At 41.8% G+C, this 15,786-nt stretch overlaps 1 protein-coding gene across 1 annotated transcript in view; it reads left to right on the top strand.

Annotated features, from left to right (window-relative positions):
• Nucleotides 1-15,786, top strand: part of cfap44 (cilia and flagella associated protein 44) — a 204,809-nt gene that overhangs the window by 180,595 nt on the left and 8,428 nt on the right. The window contains exons 29-33 of the mRNA XM_080203185.1: nt 1,875-2,005; nt 7,044-7,160; nt 9,135-9,336; nt 11,302-11,462; nt 13,194-13,328. Coding sequence (XP_080059311.1) covers nt 1,875-2,005; nt 7,044-7,160; nt 9,135-9,336; nt 11,302-11,462; nt 13,194-13,328 — 746 coding nt within the window. The remainder of the gene's footprint in view (nt 1-1,874; nt 2,006-7,043; nt 7,161-9,134; nt 9,337-11,301; nt 11,463-13,193; nt 13,329-15,786) is intronic.

The raw sequence follows: 15,786 nt of genomic DNA, 5'->3' as shown, positions 1-15,786 counted from the left end.
GCAACCTCTGCAAGATGTGCTGGATCATTGACACAAATGTCATCATCTCACGTAAGAACACCATCCACCAGGTACATGGTATGTACACTTGCAACTCAGCCAATGTTGTCTACCTGATATGCTGCAGGAAAGGATGTCCTGAGGCATCATACATTGGGGAGACCATGCAGATGCTACGACAACAGATGAATGAACACCACTCAACAATCACCAGGCAAGAGTGTTCTCTTCCCGTTGGGGAACACTTCAGCAGTCACAGATATTCGGCCTCTGATCTTCGGGCAAGGATCTCCAAGGCGGCCTTCACGACACACGACAATGCAGAGTCGCTGAGCAGAGGCTGATAGCGAAGTTCCACACACATGAGGACGGCCTCAATCGGGATCTTGGGTTCATGTCACAATATCTGTAACCCCCACAACTTGCCTGGGCTTGTAAAATCTCACTAACTGTCCTGGCTAGAGACAATACATATCTCATTAACCTGTGCTTAACCCTCTCTCCATTCACATTGTCTGTACCTTTAAGACTTGATTACCTGTAAAGACTCACATTCCAACCATTATTTTGTAAATTGAGTTTCTGTCTTTGTATCCCCTGTTTGTTAACAGAACTCCCACTCACCTGATGAAGGGACAGCGCTCCAAAAGCTAGTGGCTTGTGTTACCAAATAAACTTGTTGGACTTTACTCTGTCTACCCCAGTCCAATGCCGGCAACTCACTTTATGGAAAACAATGGGGCGGTAAGATTAGTTTGGGATTGATACAGGGCTATGGGGAGAGAGTGGGGCAGTGGTATTAGTTTGGGATTAATACAAGGCTTTGAAAGAGTGGGGGAATTGGATTAATCTGGGATTGATACAGGGCTATGGGGAGACAGTGGGGTAGTAATATTAGTTTGGAATTGATACAGGGCTATGGGGAGAGTGGAGCATTGGGATTAGTTTGGGATTTATTTGGGGCTATGAGGAGAGATTGAGGTGGTGGGATCAGTTTGGAATTGATACAGGGTTATGGGGAGGCTGTGGGATTAATTTAGGATTAATGTGGGGTTATGGGGAGAATGGAACAGTGGGATTAGTTTGGGATTAATCCAGGACAATGGGGAGAGTGAGACAGTGGGATTAGTTTGGAATTGCTACTGGATTATGAGAAGAAAGTGGGGCAATGGGATTGATACAGGGCTATAGGGAGAGTGTGAGGCAGTGGGATTAGTTTGCAATTTATTTGAGGCTATGAGGAGAGATTGAGGTGGTGGGATTAGTTTGGAATTGATACAAGGGTTATGGGGCGAGTGTGACAGTGAGATTAGTTTGGGATTAATCTGGGACAATGGGGAGAGTGTGACAGTGGGATTAGTTTGGGATTGCTGCAGGATTATGGGAAGAGAGTGCGGCAATGGGATTAGTTTAGAATTGGTATGGGGCTCTGGTGAGAGTGGGGCAGTGGAATTAGGTTAGGATAAATACAGGGTTGTGGGGAGAGTGGAACAGTGGGAATAGTTCAGGGATTGCTACAGGATTATGGGGAGAGAGTGAGGCATTAGGATTGGTTTGGGACAGGTACAGGATTATGGGGAGAAAATTGGACAATGGGATTAGTTTTGGGTTAATGCAGGGCCATGGGCAGGAAGTGGGGCACTGGAAATACTTTGGGAGTGATTCAGGGATGTTGGTAGGAGTAGGAATAATTTTAGATTGCTGTTGCAATGAGCAGCACAGGCAAAGTGGGCTGAAATGCTGGCTGTGTGCTATAATTCTCCATGGTTCTTTGAATCTCCATTGAGGCAATGAACTATCATTATGCCAGCTTGGTAAATTTGGTTTAAAAAAGATAAATCTTGTCACGTTTGTCACCTGCCTTGCTTACACAGCTTGTGACCCAGCATTATTTGAAAACACCCTTCAACTTCGAGAAAAACGACTGGATATTGAGGAAGCCTTGGCTGAAGAGAAAAAAGCTGTGGAATTATTAAAGAAGGAATATGATGTGATTGCTAAGAAGGTATGTGATTTGAGTCCTTTTAGCTGTTTAAATAAGAATATCTAACACTACCCTAATAATGTAGACTAAATTGAAATGGCACTTGCGAAGGATCAGAATGCATGCATTGTTGGTGATAAATAGATAGGGGAAGTGCTGGCATAGTGGTATTGTCACTGGACTAGAAACCCAGGGTAATGCTGTGGAACTCAAGTTTGAATCCTACTACAGCAAATAGTGAAGTTTGTATTTAATAAAAATCTGGAATTAAAAGTCTGATGATGACCATAAAACTTTTGCCAATTGTTGTAAAGATCCTACTGATTTTGTAGTGTTCTTTAAGGAAGGAAATCTGCCATCTTTAGCTGGTTTGGCCTACATGTGACTCCAGTCCATGGCAATGTGGTTGCTTCTTAAATGCTCTCTGAAATGGCCTATTGATTTTTAACTGCCCTCTCAAATGGCTTAGTCATCCATGCAGATGAGGGGTAATTTGAATTTAAGAAAATGTTCTTGAGATAGTCATTAGTCGAGTCTTCTTGGGATTTGCACCATTGTGCACACTTACCTGCCTGAAACCCTATTAGCAGGATGTTACATCCTACACAGGTGAGTGCCCTGTACTGATATGTATATAGGAAATAGGATCAGGAGTAGGCCACTTGGCCCCTTAATCCTGCTCTGCCTTTCAATAAGATCATGGCTAATCTGATTGTAACCTCAACTCCACATTCCCACCAGTCCCCAGTAGCCTTGCACCCCTTTGTTTATCAATAATCTATTCACTGCTACCTGAAAAATATTCAAAGACACAGCTTCCACTTGGAAGGGTGAGAAGAAAAGTGAGAAAAGTTCCACATAACCAGACTACCCCGCTTTAAATTTTTGGGCAATAGCCCTTTAATTAATATGAGGTAGGACAGATGGCGGGACATCAATTAATATGACACAAAATCTGGAAGTCTAGTGAGCTGTGAGGAGGATAGTAATGGAGTTCACAGGAATGGTCAGGTTGGTGGAACAGACATTGTGAATATTTAATGCTAAGACATGTGAATGGATTCATTTTGGTTGGAGGGCAGTCTAAACTACAGGGCACAAATCTAAAGTGGGTATATGGAAAAGAGTGACCCGAGGTATATGTGGATAAACCATTGAGATTGGCAGGACAGATTGAGAAAGTAGTTATAAAGGCATCCAGGATCCTGGACTTTATCAATAGGAACAATGAGTATAAAGGTAAGGGAGTCATGCGAAACTTTTACAAAAACCTGGTTCGGCTTGAACTGAAGTATTATGTCCAGTTGTAGGCAGCACACTTTTGGAAGGATGCAAAGGCATTAGAGAGAGTGCAGAAAAGAGTCACAAGAATAGTTCCAAGGATAACGAACTTGAGTTATGAAAATGAATTGGAAAAAATGGATCTGATCTCCCTGGAGCAAAGTAAGACTACAACAGATAGAGGTATTCAAAACCATGAAAGGTCTGGACAGAGAAATAGAGAGATATTGTTCCCATTAATGGAAGTGTCGAGAATCTGAAGACATAGATGAAAATGACTGGCAAAGGTAAGATGAGGAGAAATCTTGTTATGTAACAAGTCCTTAGGATGTGGAGTGCACTACCTGAGAGAGTGATGGAGGTATAGCCAATGAGTAACTTGGACCATTATCTGAAGGGGAAACATTTATGGACCCCAAAAAGAGAGATAGGGGAGTCACATGCGATGCCTGGCTCTTGCAGACAACCAGCATGAACATGATGGATCAAATGGCCTCCTTATGCACTATAAGATTCTATGAAATCATTGGCATAGTCCACAAGCTTTAAATTAGTAAAGAGAATGATGGGAGATTCAGGGAAAAGGGTAAATTCAAAAGAAACAAAGTAAATATTGAGGCTGTGGAGCTGAGTAGCGACTTCAATAGAAAGAGGTGGGGTGAAAAGAGCAAGGATCTTTGCCAAGAAATCAAAATGTAGAATAAGTTTGGGTGAATCTGTTATTAGTGATTGGTAATAGGACATTTAACTAATAAAATTGGGCTGAGGCAACATAGATTTATGAAACAGAAACTTTGTTGGGCAATCTTTGAAATGTTTTAAAGGTGTAACTAATAGGGTGGATAAGGGGGCAATCAGCAGACTTACACACATTTGATAAGGTGCTGTTCAAGGGCTAATGGGTAAAGGATTAGCATGGATTGAAGATCAGTTAATGGACACAAGCAGAAAGTAGTAATAAATGGGCCAATTTCAGGTTGCTATGACATAACCAGTGAGGTACCACAAGAATCAGTGCTTGGACCTGTGCTGTTTTTACAATCTGTATCGGTAACCTAGATGAATCAAGTGTAATGTATCTAAGTTGCTGGCAATACCACATTAGATGGGGAAGTAATCTGTGAGGAGGGTGCAAAGAAGCTATAAAAGGATATAGATGGGTTAAGTGATTGGGCAAGAATATGGCAATATGGAACATAATGTGGAGAAATATGAAGTTACCCACTTTGGTACTAATCTCACCCTTTAAGCCCCTTATTTTCTTAACCATGTCCCCATGATATCCAGGATGCCCTTCCCTTACCTCTTCTACTCCACGTGCTCCCTTGTCCATCTTCAGCCTCCATAGAAGCTACGAGTTCCCTGCTCCCCTCCCCTGTGCCAAACAAGGAAAATCACTGACCTCAGACACAACAGCACAAAGCCAACCATTCTGCTCCACCTTTAAACAAACGTGAACCCATTGCCCTGAGATTCATGTGTCCCATTGAATTCGTCTTGAAAATATGACATAATTACAAAGGGGGAGATTCTCCCAGCCCATTGCGCAGCTAAAGCTGCGCACCAAGCTGGGAGACTCAAGTGGAGGCCGTGTAGCCGTCTCCCCACTGGGTGCCACGGCCTCCACGAGTCCCTAGTTGCCGGATTTTCGGTGCTGTCAGTTCCCCATCAGAAACCGGTGCAGAGCTGCATAAGTTATTTAAATGATGATTTTAATCTTATTAGTGGGCCCAGGATTCAAGTCTCACCCCCAGGCATGTTTCGCTCAAATGGGGTTTACAATAACCCCCCAGTACCTGGGAGCTGGTGGCCCAACTCCACTGAAGTGAATGGAAGTGCCCAGGAGTTTGGTGGTAAGGAGAGTAGCCTCTAGGAATTGCCAACTTAGTACTGCCCAAGGGGCAAAGTGACAATGCCAAAGGGGCCACCTTGGCACAGTCCACTGGGCATTGGGCAGTGCCAAGGGGATGGGGTCCATAGGGGGGCCTCTTGGGGTGAGCTTGGTGGGAGGGTACTGCTGCCAATCTGCACTGGGATCAGTGACAGAGGAAGGGATGCCAGCAATCGGGGCTTGCCATCGGGGTGGGGTGGGGTGTGGAGTGAGTGGGGGAGACGGGTCGGAACTGCTGGGGGGAGGGGTGTGGGGTGGTCAAGACTGGCCCAGTCATGTCTGGGGGGCCGGTGATTGGGCGGTGGGGTATTGCACCACCAGTGATGCGGGGCTGCGGGATCAGTCAGCGATCAGGAGGCCGGCAATGCGGGGCTACTGCGTATGCACCGATCTGAGAACATCTCCAAAGTCCCGTTAAAAAAACGAGCAGGATTTACTACAGGTCTTATATGAATTCAACGCTTAGAATTTTTTTGGGAGAATTCCATCCAAAATGTTTGAATACGATGAGCATTCATGGCATACAAAGGTTCCAAGTAGGAACCCATCACAGGATGATATGAAGCCAGACACACTACAAAAACACCATTGACTTAATCTCGAAATTTGAGTCTGTCATCGGGAGAGCAAAATTTTAACTAATCAGTTCATACCATCTGTTACATTTCCTGCTCGTGTTGTCCTCATAAAATCACTCCGCCCATGTGTAAAAGCTATGCGCAACTCTTCCGAGGTCAGGATCCTCTTTGTGAGTGAAAAATTGTATTTCTGCCTGTGCATGATGTGCACCAAGTTGGGAAAAATGCCTGTCCTTGGAGACTGCTGGGGGAAACCTGCTGATGAGTCAGGAGCATTCTGAAAGATAAGTGCCAAATGTTTTGGCACCCTTCAGAAATCATATATTGTAATATGGACATTTTTATAATGTAGTGATTCATCATAGGACGAGTCTTGTAAGAGAAAGTCAATCCTGACATTAACCAGCATTTTGTAATTATTGTCATGTATGACGGTATTTTCCTATTGTTGTGCATCAAAAAATGTTCTCAAATATGTCCCGCCAGCCTCTGCCCTCATGTTTTGTGCTGTGATTTAAATTGGCAAACAGCTCTGGCTGTTTGAAAAAAAACACTTCTGCTTTTGAGAGTTGAAAGAAATCTCAGCATCTGCTCCTGTGCATTGATTGACAGGAATTCTGTATTGAAATGGAAATAGGACACAGTTCTATCCTGTAGGCTTCAGGAAATGTGGCTGGGAACTTTTGTCTCCCATTTAAAATGGAAGTGGGGTGGAATTTTTTTCTCTCAGTTTTTGTCCTTAGGATTCACTACTCCAGGGAGGAGGGGAGGCTAGGAATTGAATTTTTTCAAAGCTGAGTTAGACATTTTTAATTGAGAAGGGAGTCAAGGGTTAAGGGGGGCAGAGAGAAAAGTGGAGTTAAGGCCACAATATGATCAGCCATGTCAGGTGGAGTGGGCTCGGGGGGGCTACATGACTCGCCCCACTCCTATTTCTTAAATTCTTAAGAGGCTTGGCAAAAAGCTTCCCCTGGTTATGGAAACCAGAACAAATGGTCATCGTCTCAGAGTAAGGGGTTGGATATTTTGGACTGAAATAAAAGATTTCTTCATTCAAAAGGTTATGAATCTTTAGAATTCTGGCCTCCAGAGTTGTGGATACTTGGTCCTTGAGAAGATATAATGTAGAAGTTGTTAGGTTTTTGGATACTCAGGAATATGGGAGTAGTGTTGAGGTGAAAGATCAGCCATGATCTTACTGAATGGCAGAGCAGCTTCAAAGAGCCAAATGGCATATCCTAGTTCCTATTCCTTTTGTTCTCACATTCTTCATGGACTAGGTGATGATGTAATTGCACTGTTATTACAGGTAAAAGTTATCGAAGGGACTGTAAAGTCTGCGAAGAAAGACCTGGAAGTATTGCAACGAGAGAAACAGCAGAAACTGAATGAGCTGTATGTGGTTGTTCCTCTGAAACTCCACCAGGTAAAACAAGATGGGTTTAAACTGCTTTGTTATAAAACTTCATTTGAACAGTCTTTCGTTGCAAACAAAGTGCGATCCCTGAATTAAGACTGCAAAATATCATGCACTCATTTACGTTTTGATATTGGCTATCTATGCTGGAGGCATTCCTGTTAACATTTGTAGTAATCTTGAACACATGAGAACAAGGGAAACAACGACAATGGTGTGGCCTCACCATACCCTGTGCTGTAGGAATAAGACTTCCCTACTTGTAAAAAAGCTAATGTATCTTAAATAAAAACAGAAAGTGCTAGAAAAATCAACAGGTCTGGCCGAATCTGTGGAAATATAACAGATGATTCTTCTGAGCTAAAGAGAGAGAAAAATGTGATGGATTATACACTGTGTAAGAGGGGCAGAAGCAGTGATAGGTGGGAACTAAGAGAGATTGAAGCAAAGATATGTAGGTACAAGATAGAGGGAGTATTAATAGCAGTGTGAAAGATTATGAAGGTTCTAGTAGTGGCATAAGGGTAACGAAACAGCATTACAAAGGTCAATGCTCAGTGAAAGCATAACAAAAACCAAGTGACAGATGGCACTGTGGGGAGAAGTGTATTGTATGGGACAAAAAAATTGGATTTAAAAAAGGGGATCAAGATGGAGGAGAAAGGTCACAGTCTAAAGTTGTTGAACTCAAAGTTGAGTCCCAAAGGGTAGATAAAGATAAACTGTTTCCACTTGTTTGAGATTTAATTGTTTGTAATATGCGAAATACTATTTGTCTCTCTATTTGCTTGCTATAGCTGCATGTTAACTTCCTAAGGTTCATGTACAAGAACATCTAGATTCTCCTGAATGCAAAGACTTCCTAATATCACCATTCAAAAAAAGTTATACTTTATTTTTCTACCTAAGTGGATGAGTTCACACTTTGCCACAATATCTTTTGGCTGCTTGGTCTTCCCACTCACCCAATCTCTCTGAAGCATCTTTGTGTCCTTCTCACTGCTTACTTTCCCACCTAACGTTGTATTGTCAACAAACCTGGAAACATTGCCCACAGCCCCATAACTAAATCAATAATATAGATTGTAAATAGCTGAGGTCCAAGTACTGATCCTTAAGTTTAGTTACAGCTTGCCAGCCCAAAATGTCTGTTTATTCTTACACTTTTTTTTCCTGACCACTCCTCAATTCATTACTACCCTCAATCTCATGAGTCCCAACTTTGTATGATAACTGTACTTTATCAAATGTTTTTTGAAAATCCAAATACACTACTTACACTTGTCCCTGCTTATCCTTCTTACTAAGCTCCTCTCAAAAACTTCTAACATATTTGTGAAACATAATTTCCTTGTCATAAATCTATTCTGATTCTGATTAATCAAATGGTTTTCTAATTATCCTGTTGCCATTTCCCTAATAATAGATTCAAGCATTTTGCCTCCTACTATTGTGAGGTTAAATGGCTTTTGTTCCCCATTTTTCTCATTCTCCATTGAATAGTAGGATTACATTTGTTACCTTCCAATTCATGAGAACTATTCTGCCATTTAATGAGGTCATGGCTGAGCTCCATATAACTGTTTTTGGCCCATCTCCCTTAATATCTTTGCTTAACAAAAATTTATCTACCTCCGATTTAATGATAGCAACAGATGTAGCATCAACTGTCGTTTGTGGAAGAGAGTCCAAACCTCTATCACCCTCTGTGTGTAGAAGTGTTTCTTAACATCGCTCCTGAACGCTGAGTCCCTAATTTTTAGACTTTACGCCATAATTTGATCTAATATCTCCCCATTCTGCACAATGTCAGATTTTATTTTATAATGCACCCTAGGATGTTTTATTATATTAAATGTGTAAATAGAAATTGTTGCTTGTATTTGTCACAGAACCGTTAACAATTGAATACTGTGGGTTAGTTTCTTTCTCAGTATTTGTCAGTAATTGGAGAATACTACACAGATGCTCTTGTCTTGGCAGGTGGAATACATTGTCAATGGAGACATGCCGAGTGATCTCGTACTTGGACTGGTTTTCACCAATCCAGCTTTAACAATGCTGCAAAAGCGGATCAAAGAACTGCAGGTGGAAAAGGACGAGCAGCGAGAGCTGTATAAACAAGCACGACAGAAACATGTCCAGCTTCTGCGGGACAAAGGCGGGATGGAAGCTGAAATAGCAGGTAATTGCTGTGTACTGCCAAGAGGGGAATATTATTGTCAGAAGTCACTGCAAGCAGATACACCACACAGCTCCTGAACAAGGACTGGGACTGGGATCCTGCCTAGTGTCTCAGTGCCCAGAGGGATGTGGTTGTTACTGGCTGGGCCAGCATTTATTGACCAACCCAAATTGTCCGTGAGCTGACATTTGAGAGTCAACCACAGTGCTGTGACTCTAGAGTCACATGTAGGCAGACCAGGTAAGGACAGCAGATTTCCTTCCCTAAAGGGCATTAGTGTTTTTTTAGGGTTTTCACAATAATCGACAGTGGTGTCATGGTCACCAGTAGATTCTTAATTCCAGATTTTTATTAAATTCGCATTTCACCATCTTTCATTATAGAATTTGGAACCTGGATTCCCAGAGCATTGCTAGTCCAGTGACAATATCATTGTTCCACTACCTCCCTAATCCAGCTGTGTTTATATCAGCTGTTATGTTTCCTACATTTCAAAAACAAATCACTGATTGTTAAGCATGCCAGCATGTCAAGAGAATATGAAGAATAGTGTAGAAATGCAAGCCTCTCAGTCTTTCTTTCAAGAAACGACTGTCCCATTATTGTGAATCTTTAAAAATGTAATCAGCATTTTCCCACTGGAAGTGAATAAGGTGAAACCAGCAAATAAATCTTCTGGCTTCTCCATGTAACATTAAGATGCTCTGAAATAGAGAAAGTAATGAGTATGTGAGGAATCTGCAGAAGTAGGTGAAGGATCAGCAATAACATGTGAAACATAGGGACAGGAGTAGGCCATTTAGTCCCTCAAACCAGTCTGCCATTTCATGGGGCTGTGGCGGATCTGTACCTTAAACCCATACACCTGCCATTGCCCTATCTCCTCGAAACCTTTGGTTAATGACAATCAATCAATTTCATTTCTAAATTAATAACTGATCTATAATCAATTCCCATTTGTGGAAGAGAATTCCAAACTTCTACCATATGAACAAGTGATTCCTAATTCTATTCCTGAAAGTTCTACACCTAATGTTTAGACTCTGCTTCCTAGTTAGACTCCCTAACTAATTTCTTCTAATAGACCCCTTAATAGCTTGAAATTTTCAAATTCCCCACTTGGCCATCTAAATTCCAGGGAATACAACCTTATTAGTTTAATTCCTCACCTCACGCCCCTCCCCCCCACACCCCAAGTAACCTAACACTTGGAGTCCAATAAATAACCATTGCTATCTAATAAATTATGCTGCAATCTCTCCAACACCAATATATCCCTTTTAAGATGTGATGCCAGAACTGCTCCCATTAGTCCAGATACCCAACAATAGTATCATAAAATAATTTCCCCATAGTCCTGATCATCTTTTCAGGTGCTTATCCAATTATTTTCTGAACCCTCTCTCAGGCAGTGGACTTCAGACTCTAGCCACTCACTGCTTAAAGCAGTATTTTCACATGGGTATCTTTAGCAATTACCTTAAATCTATGTATTCTGATTCTAGAACCTTCTAGCAGTAGGAATAATTTCACGCCATCTATTTTGTAAAGTTCCCTCATGATTTCCTCAATTCTTCTCAACCTTCTCTGCTGTAAGAAGAACAACTGAAGTATGAAGAACTCCAACTGAAGTATTCAGCACTATTCATAACTTCTTCGATAATGAAGAAGTCTGTGTGCCATCGTGCAGCAAGCTCTGGACAACATTCAGGTTTGGGCAAGTGGCAAGTAATAATGCTCACAAAGTTCAACACCATCCAGATCAATGTTACCCACTTGATCGGTGCCCATTTCAATGGTTGTTTTCTTGCTGCTTTCCTCCTCAATTCTGATTTGAGCAATGATCATATGACAGAAGGGGCTCCAAACACACTATTTTTTACTGACAGATTTCTTGTTGACAGAAGTTAGCAGAATAATCATAATACACATTTGAAAACTGCAGCCAGAATTGTATTATTACAGAATTGGACGAAGTCTGTTATCAAGAGATGATCCGGAAGTTTGGCCGTGTAGTCGACCTGGAAGCATTGCAGACTCTGTCAGTAAACATGACACTGCAGGAGCTGAAAGAGAAGATTGATGTCAATGATGCACAATTCCAAAGAAGAATCAGACGCAAGGATGTAAGTAACTACACAGGATATCAATTGGTTATCAAGTTACTGTGCTAACAAAGCGAAACTGGTGAGGTGGTGAGTTGTTTGTTTAGCGATGGAATGCATTTTATAGCTCGGTCCCTTAGCACAGCAGGATCCAAATTGGAAATTAGGCCAGAGATCACGACACTTCACCTTGTGTTTGCTGATCTGGCTTGGCTCTATCAGGCAAGGTCTCAACTTTCAAATGTTTGCCCATTTGTTAAATCCCTCCCTCTCTGCCTTTTCCTATCTCCTTATAGAGTCATAGAATTTTACAGCTCAAAATAAGACCCTTAAGCCCAGGGGCTCCGTGCCAGATTTAGTCTGTGAAGCGCCTTGGGACATTTTTAGAATCTTCTGAATACAAGTTATTGTTAGTGATTTGAACAGTTCCCCATTCATGAGTAGAAAATTGTATGGAGCATGAATACGGCCCAGAATTCCTGGTGCATGCTGCTGTTCTGCAAAGCTCCATGTTGGAATGCCTTGATAACACAAGTTAGCTTCAGATATTAACTTGTCTTAGCTTTAAGACGTGCAAAAGGGAAAAAATTGTATTTGTAATTTGTAAAGCAAGCAAAGAACTGGATTGCACTGGTCATATTTTTATATATCTGTGTACGGATCAAGAGATAATGTTTCAACTTTGTTAGCAAACATTCTCTCCCAAAAAGCTGATCTCTTTCTGATCGAGAGCAATCAACCTTTCCTTTCCTTCACTATATTCTGTAGAAAGGTATCAGGGGTGGTTTGTACATTGAATGTTCTTTAGGTAGGTACTGGCATTTAGAGCTGGTTAGCGGAGTTAATTTGGAATTAAACGGGAGAGTTAATAGTGTGAAACACTCAAGCTGTAGGCAGCTTAACAAATCAGAAGGCAAAATGTCCAGCAGTGTGTCCCATACATGAAGACCCGTAGCACCATGTGGAGTGGTGCTTTGCATCATGAATGAAAGCAGCCAGAAAGATTGGACTGCAACTGTAAACTGATTCTGAACAATACGGTGGAATACATCAGTGGGAAGATGCTGTTTGGATAAGGGAGCAGCAGGAAGGAAATCCTTTTCCCAAGGGAGGGGCAATGGGTTCCATTTCAAACATTGAGGAGCAGAAGATAATGCCATTGACCCCAACCTATCCCACAGGACATACTCTGATCAAAGTAAGACACCCCATCACATCTCATTCTCTACACAGCCTGCATGGTTCTACTTCACCAGTGGAACCAATCCTTCTTCCCCATAATCTCCCTGCAGTTAGCAGGGTACATCTCTGCTCCCCCTCAAACCTTCAGTACCTCCTACTGAGCTTGCAATCCACAGCCTAGGTAAGAACAGCAGAATAAAGGAAAAGTAGATCTTGTTTAGAAATACAACATACAGAGACTGATCCAGGGCAATGAAAGGTAAGATGAACTGGCAAATAGCCAGTGTGGACAGCAAGATTCATGTAGAGAATTGCAAAGAACTTGGGTTGGTGCATGGACAAGAAGTCCATGTGAATCTGTGAGTGCACACAGACTAGGAAAATTTCATTTATTTCTTTAGCAATTGAAAGCATAGACTGAACTCTGCTGGGAAAACAGGATAATCTTTTACACTTTAAAACGTTGCATTTAATAAATCCTCAAGGTGAAAGCTTTCTGAATACTCATGAATGCTGTATCATCAGAGAACAGTAATATATTGTTGTTTTGTAAATTTTGCCCCAATATAGGAAAAAATTGCAGAGTTGCAAACTGAGCTTACAGATTTAACCAGACAATACACATGCCGACTGGATCAGATGAATATGATGTCAATGGAAAAGTGGAAAATTGAGACCCGTTTAAATAACCAGCAGAAGAAAATGGTAATGTTTTCAAATCATCTCCAGCACTCAGATACATATTTCCATCCGAAAGGATAACGAGCTGTAAAAGTAGGTTTCTACTTCCAATTTGTCTTCCGTTATTCATTTGCACTCCCCACACCATGTGACTTATACGCTCCAGATTCTGCTATTTGCTTTTGCTGAATTCCAAACTCCATGGGCCAATATTTGTTCTTTAAAATTTGCAACTCATGAAAGCGAAACCAATCCCAGTATTAAACAAATAGGAGTATTCAGGTTGTTGGAATATTCTTATTCGCATCAAAGCATCGAAGCATGTCATAATGCAAGACTATGAAGGGATAATGTGTGATTTTGTTTAGCATGCATATCTTATTTCTAATGTGATTTTGCATCCTACTTTCAGCTTCACGTTTCATGTGGTCAGTATTGGTCTCCTTGTTTAAGGGAGGATGTAAATGCATAAGAGAAGGTTTACCAGACTAATACCTGGAATGGGCAGGTTGTCTTAAGAAAGGCTGGAGAGGTCATGTTTATATTCACTGGAATTTGGAAAAGTAAGAAGCAACTTGATCTAAACATTTAAGATCCTTAGGGGTATTGACAGAGTGGATGTGGACAGAATGTTTTCTCTTGTCAGAGAATCTGGAATGAGGGGTCACTGTTTAAAAATAAGGGGTCGATCATTGTAAGACAGAGATGAAGAGAATATTTTTCTCATAGAGCAGTGAGTCATAGAATCTTACAGTGCACAAGGAGGCCATTCGGCCCTTCGAGTCTGCATCAACTACAACCTCACCCAGGCTCTATCCCCATAACTCCATGCATTTACTCTAGCTAGTCCCCCTGACACTAAGGGTCAATTTAGTGTGGCCAATCTACCTAATCCGCACATCTTTGGACTGTGGGAGGAAACTGGAGCACCCAGAGGAAACCCATGCAGACACAGGGAGAATGCGCAAATTGCACACAAACAGTGACCCAAGCAAGGAATCAAACCTGGGTCCTTGGCACTGTGAGGCAGCAGTGTGCCTGTCTCTGGAATTCTCTTCCACAAAAAAACAGTGGAAACAGAGCTTTTACATATTTTAAAGGCAGAGCTAGATAGATTATTGGTTAACAAGGGAGTGAAAGGTCATAGGGGTAGGCAGAATGTAGAGTTGAGGCCACAATCAGATCAACCATGATCTAATTGAATGGCGGTGCAGGCTTGAGGGGCCAGGTGGCCTACTCCTGCTCCTAATTTGTATGTTTGTATATTTGTATTGATTGGCTGCAAGCAAAATAACAAATCAAAATAGTGGCATAGTGGTTAGCACTACTGCCTCACAGCTCCAGCAATCCAGGTTCAATTCCGGTCTTAGGTAATTTGCTGTGTGGAATTTGCACATTCTCCCTGTGTCTGTATGGGTTTCCCCCAGGTGCTCCAGTTTCCTCCCACAGTCCAAAGATGTGTAGGTTAGGTGGATTGGTCATGCTAAGTTATCCCCAAGTGTTCCAACATATGTGGATTAGAGGGATGAGCAGGGTGAATAAATGGGATTAAGAGGATAGGGCCTAGGTGGGTCGCTGTGTCAGAGAGTCAATGCAGACTCAATGGGCCGAATGGCCTCCTCCTCCACTGTCGGGATTCTATGAAAAGAGAGATAGATGACTTAGAAACTGCAGTGGAAAGCTGAGGATGAAAATAGCCAATCCCAAATGTTCAGACAGGAGAACATTACTAATAAAGAGAAAGATCAGTCAAATTACTCAAAATACTTTCTGAAAGATCTTTTCTCAGTAATTGAAACATCTAATATCAAAGTGAATTTTAAACAATTTTTTTCTTAATTCAAAATGTACATGTTTCTGCAACAGAATGACAGCGAATGCACCTGTCCAGTTATCTTTTATGACTTTTCAACACCAGCCTCTCGGCTGGGCGTAGACATGCCAGAAGCAAATTTCAGGGTCTGCAAACAGGATTTACACTTTGCAATAACTTTGGCTCACCAGCTGGGTATGAAACAACTAACATTTATTCACAGCATGCAGCTTCGGGGCTGAGAGTCAGTATCCGGAATCGATCTAAGGCAAAAGCCCACACTCGCTATAGGCACCCTGGTCCCCGGTTGGTTTTGTTGGATCATGTCACTCTACAGCCGATTGTTCCTTAAAGAAGCCAGATACCACATCCCTCCCCCTCTCAGTCTCTTCATACAGTGATAACAGTTAAATGACACAGTCCCCAATAAATTTAACTTTCGTTCTAAAGAACGGTCACCCTGACTCAAAACATTGGCTCTATTCTCTCTCCAAACCTGCTGAGATTTTCCGGAATTTTCTGTTTTACAATTCCAGCTTCTGCAGTATTTTGCATTTACATTGAACATTTAACCCATTCAAACGATCCGTCATAAATTTAGACTCTCTGGTGGTTTCCACTTCCCAGTAGAGCGGTGTAATTCCACCGACTTGGTTGCTTCTGCTGGGG

This window comes from Carcharhinus amblyrhynchos, chromosome 15, assembly GCF_965287045.1.
Source record: "Carcharhinus amblyrhynchos chromosome 15, sCarAmb.v2.hapA, whole genome shotgun sequence".
Taxonomy (NCBI): domain Eukaryota; kingdom Metazoa; phylum Chordata; class Chondrichthyes; order Carcharhiniformes; family Carcharhinidae; genus Carcharhinus; species Carcharhinus amblyrhynchos.
The sequence above is the reverse complement of the archived record's forward strand: the minus strand, read 5'-3'. Positions and strand labels throughout refer to the sequence as shown.